The sequence below is a fragment of the Penaeus chinensis genome, chromosome 3, assembly GCF_019202785.1.
Source record: "Penaeus chinensis breed Huanghai No. 1 chromosome 3, ASM1920278v2, whole genome shotgun sequence".
In the NCBI taxonomy this organism is placed as follows: domain Eukaryota; kingdom Metazoa; phylum Arthropoda; class Malacostraca; order Decapoda; family Penaeidae; genus Penaeus; species Penaeus chinensis.
The window spans coordinates 37,064,368-37,069,367 of NC_061821.1; the positions used below are offsets into that span (position 1 = coordinate 37,064,368).

Here is a 5,000-nt window from a genome sequence, read left to right on the forward strand (position 1 = left end):
TGGTGAGACCATTGGAAATGCAAAGAAAAATCCGGTTGTCATTCCAGGTTGCCAGAGACCAGGGCATGATTATTGTCCCTAAAGATCAAGCTACCCTAAATTTCCTGCAGGAAACGAAGGAACTTAAAGATGGGAGGAAAGTGTGTCCCTCACCATCGAATGTCGAAAATAGGAGTCAAGATGCTACTTGGCTTCTCAGTTTCGTATGATGTGGATCTGATCACACCACAACCACAGGTCGTTGGGCTTCTCGAATGTCGAAAGGGAAGACCCCAATGGAACCTGGCTTATTCTGTCAGGAAGGAGGTGGCTTCTTGGTTCCGTGAATACCCCAACGTCGCGCTTCTGTCATATCCACCCAGATCACCAGATTTCAACCCAATTGCAAAAGTGTGGGCAACCATGTCGAAATGCATGTATCAAGACCACACTCGTAATCGTGTCGCAGTCGTATATAATGCCCTGCAAGCATAGGAACGTCTATGCTGTGAGGAAGGCATGCGTTGACAGTAAAGTTAGTGACGTCTATGTCTCGACTCTTGAATTGTTTTGGCAGGGGTTAGGAACACAAAATATTAAACATGAATATACTACCAGTATCTTATTTTCCTTGTTTTGACTTTAATGAAACATGTCAATAGTCATTAGGCAATATAATAACAATAACCCGTGTGAGTAGCACCCGCCTGGCAATACCTAACTTATGGCTTCTTTCTTATTATGACGATTGACCCAACATAAAAAAATGTATAAGAAAGATAATTGATTAGTTACAAAGTATTATACCATATTAAAAATTACCTGTGAATTTATACAACCAATTAATTTGTGATTTACCAAAAGTAGTCGGAATATCGTGGGTATTAACATTAAAAAAAAATCGCTGTTTGTGTCAGAATGTTTAGCATAATTTTCTAACGATAAGTTTTCCGTGTAGCTGTACATGCCGCCTGTCCCATTGTGGACTATGCTTCTGTCGCCCTGATTGCTACAAAGTCAAGATTAAGAGAAAAATTGGAGACAGTTCAAAATGAAGCTGCCAGGATTATTCTGGGTGCCCCAAGGTGGACAAAGGTCCTCAACCTCCTCAAGGAGGCAAACCTTCTCCCCCTGGAATCACGAATTGATCTATTGGTAGCACAGTTCTTTTCAAAGGTCAACCAGGAACCCAGGAACACAAGCATGAGAAAAAAAGTACTCAGATGCCTAGAACAAGATTATGAGCTCTTTGCAAACAACTCCTGGCTGTCAGGTACAGCTAGGGTGTTGACACAATGTTAGCTCAAAGAATAACTACCTGCCAAGGACATGGACTCCACCCACCCTGACTTTATCAAAACCCCACCGTGGGGACAAACCTTGATCGAGTTCTCTGTTATGAGCTTGTCAAGGAGAAAAAATTAATATCCCATGCCTAGTCTATATGCACAAGTCCAGAGGGTCATTGAGGATCATCAGTTGACTGTTCAGACATGTGTTGCAAGCATTGTAGCGAGCCGAATGCGACCCTGTTACATTACTTACGTTGTGAACACACACAATTTCTGAAACTGGGCCTCCCAAAACAGCCGCTGGGCTGGTAAAGTGATATTGCCGCATGCTTACATCATGGAGGTAGGAGTGCCTGGTGGCAATCCCGCTGCCCCGGTAAGCATCAAGTGTCAGAGAACAAAATGAGACAGCCATAAATAGCTGCTATATATATGGAAGGCCGGGCGATGCTAGGAAGGCATTGAATAAAACAATATATTGACCAATGTTAACTATTTTTAATTAACAAATGTGACAAAGAAATGTTTATAATATATATCCTTATAAATCTCATTCTTTTCAGTCTACCTGATTATTTTCTTTTGTGAGAACACAAACATAGCAGTATCTGGTAAAGTAACTGAACTGAAAACAATAACTTTAATTACACAATAAAATCATAAAGCAGTCATCTCTAAACCTTGTAATGTTAACAAAAAAATATTAGATACAAAAACAAATACAAATTTTACTTATAAAAAGAAAGAAAGAAAGCTCCTTATTTGGTATTGCCATCTTGGTTTCTGCATTTCTTTTCCTTCTTTTGTCTTTTTTGTTTTTTTTAACCTCATTTTCTTTTTATTTTGTTACATTGTTCCTTCACTGTTGATGGTTACATTCTTAACCTAGCATTACCACTTGTGCATCTTGTACCTGTAACAATTAACAACATTTCACTGTAATTCTTCTCAATCTATTAGTACTGCAGAAAAAAAACGTACTGGAAAAATATGTCATAAACAGTGACCAACTCACTGATTTAAGGTCAGCATGCTGGATCCAGTTCTTCGGCAGATGCTTTTGCCTGGTTTTTACATCTGTTGAAAACCAGTAAAATTTTGTGTAAGTTATCTTCGGAGGAGGAGGAGGAGGAGGAGGAGGAGGAGGAGGAGGAGGAGGAGGAGGAGGAGGAGGAGGAGGAGGAGGAGGAGGAGGAGGAGGAGGAGGAGGAGGAGGAGGAGGAGGAGGAGAAAGAGGAGGAAGAAGATAAAGAAAAGCAGGAGTAGAAGTGGAGGAGCAGGCGAGGAGCAGCAGCAAGAGAGGAGCTTTTTATAACTGTTGAAAACCAGTAAACTTTTGTGTAAGTTATCTTCGGAGGAGGAGGAGGAGAGGAGGAAGGGGGGAGGAGGAGGAAAAGGAGGAGGAGGAGGAGGAGGAGGAGGAAAAGGAGGAGGAGGAGGAGGAGGGGGAGAAGGAGGAGGAGGAGGAGGAGGGGGAGAAGGAGGAGGAGGAGGAGGAATGAGAGCAGAACAAAGATGCAGAAGTAGCAGACAGAAAATAAAAGAATAATGCAATGGGGAAAAAGGAATAAAGGCACATTTTTAAATAATAATGAAAGTAAGTCCAAATAATAAATCAAGACATTTTCTTGCCTCCTTCTGTTGTCCTGGGGTTGACATAATACTACTACCACTTGTCTTTTCTGTCTGGATGGCATTAGAACTGAGTGTTGAAAGGTCATTTGCAGATTGGCCTTTTTTCAATTCTGAACTCTCACATTTTGCCTTCTCTTCATCCTTTTCTAATTCCTGTTGATTACCGTATATTGTCACAATTTCAATATTCTTGTCGTTTTTCTGAAAGCGAGATTCTATTAACACACTGATACAGAAACACACACTATCTACTTTATTTTAAAAAATCCTTTCAAAAAATAGTATGAAGTACAAAGTATACACGTTTCCATGTTGTTGTTTTTTCTTACGTGGATTACAAATTTTACAAAAGATATTACATCTTTGGGGCAAAATTTTCCCCTGAAATTTAGATAGCTTGGTAGGTCTTAACCCAATGCTGCCAGAAAAATTTGGTCAGAGTAGTATCATTTTGTTTAATTTCTCTACACATAGATGGCTCCACAAGAGATCAGCCACCAAGGAGTCAATTAGCAGACTTCAGAACCTCACCTGATTTTACCTTTCCACAAGACTTTTTTTTTTTATGCAGATATTATTATCATACACATTATGATTATCATAATGGTGTTTATATTACTAACAGCAATATAGAAAAAAAGAAAAGAAAAAAAAAATCATTAACTAAGCCATCTATGTATAGAGAGAATTTAAGAACTAAACACACAGTGGGCATGGTATACATATGCATGGCATCCCCAGTGGCACTGTCTTAATAACTTTCATAGAATTTCTTAAAACTCACATGATTTACTTGAAAAAGATGGAGGGAAAGGTATATCATATATGCATGGAAGATCATTGAACATTTGGCACTAAATCATAGAGGTAGAAGAGGGGGGAGGGGGGATAAGAGCAAGATATTTTCCAAGAGGGAGAATGTGTTATTGAGAGTGCTTAGATTTCGTTATGGAAAATGCAAAAACAAAGTTTCTTAATCTAAACTATCTAACAGTGCACCAAAGAATATTGGAAGCATAATTCAGTGCATTACAGAAATGTTTAAAACCATATAAGATGACTAGTTAAATTCAACACCAGACAAAGAACTCTGTAGTAATGAGATGAAATCTGAATCAAATTCTATTAACCCTTAAATCCAGTTCCTAGCAACTAGCAAAAGAAGGGTGGTTGCCAAGAACAGCCTTGGCAACCAGCCACTAGAAGCTCCACAGGTAATAAGCTATATACTTGGCCTATATGATACCATCTGTTTACCTTATCCCTTGAATTAGGGTGAAAAGATTTTATTTCTATCACCATATGTCAATTTCATTTCATTATTTTCATATACCAATTTCATTATCATCATATGTCAATTTCATTATTATTATCATCATCATCAATGTTATTGTAATTATTAGCATTATCATAATGTTGATAACAATAATAATAGTGATAAAAATAAAGCCTTTTTCCTAAAAATAAAAAAATGAGGTAAACAGTAAAGGTCAGGTAGGCCTTGCAACTGACTTCTTGATGACAAAGGTAAATGAAACCACAAATGTGAAAAGAAAAAAATATAAGAATGGAAAAGAAAGAAAAGGAGTCATATATATTCACTCTCAGTCTCACTGGCTTAAATCTATGTCTTATACAGTATTATACATTTCACCCATTCGCCCCAAATTTATGTTATGTCCCCTGTAGTTTTGGGTGAATTTTGTTACATACAGATGGTTCCACATGTGCTCAGCCGGCAAGGAGTCTATCAGTAGGCCCCAGTGACCGATCCTGATTTCCCCATTCCTTGAATTGGTGGGAAAATTAATACCATTGCTATCAATACTGTTATTATTGTTATTGATGTTATGATTATTAATTTGTCATTAAAATATTTTAGTCAATGAAATGATACAAAAAACCCTTTCTTAAAGTGAAAGAAAAGGGTAAACAGGTGAAATAGGTAGTTTCTAATAACTGGCTATTTGGTGATTAAGAACTTGTAGAGCCATCTATGGTTAAATACAATAAATAAACGTGTATTACAGTGGGCCTGGCATGTATTCTCGCCACATGGGGTAAATGGGTTAATCCTCTTTTGGCCTTTGATGA

General features: G+C 37.9%; 1 protein-coding gene across 9 annotated transcripts in view; it reads right to left on the reverse strand.

Moving 5' to 3' along the window:
* Positions 1–1,749: 1,749 nt before the first annotated feature.
* LOC125039116 (RNA exonuclease 4-like) overlaps positions 1,750–5,000 on the reverse strand; it is a 16,016-nt gene continuing 12,765 nt past the window's right edge. For 3 of the 9 annotated variants that reach the window (XM_047632870.1, XM_047632863.1, XM_047632878.1), the window contains exon 8: positions 2,452–3,107. In XM_047632870.1, the coding sequence (XP_047488826.1) occupies positions 2,853–3,107 (255 nt within the window). In that variant the 3' untranslated portion in view covers positions 2,452–2,852. Of the gene's footprint in view, positions 2,349–2,449; positions 3,108–5,000 lie in introns of those variants that run through there. The other 6 variants (XM_047632918.1, XM_047632906.1, XR_007116099.1 and 3 more) reach the window with 5 other exon arrangements.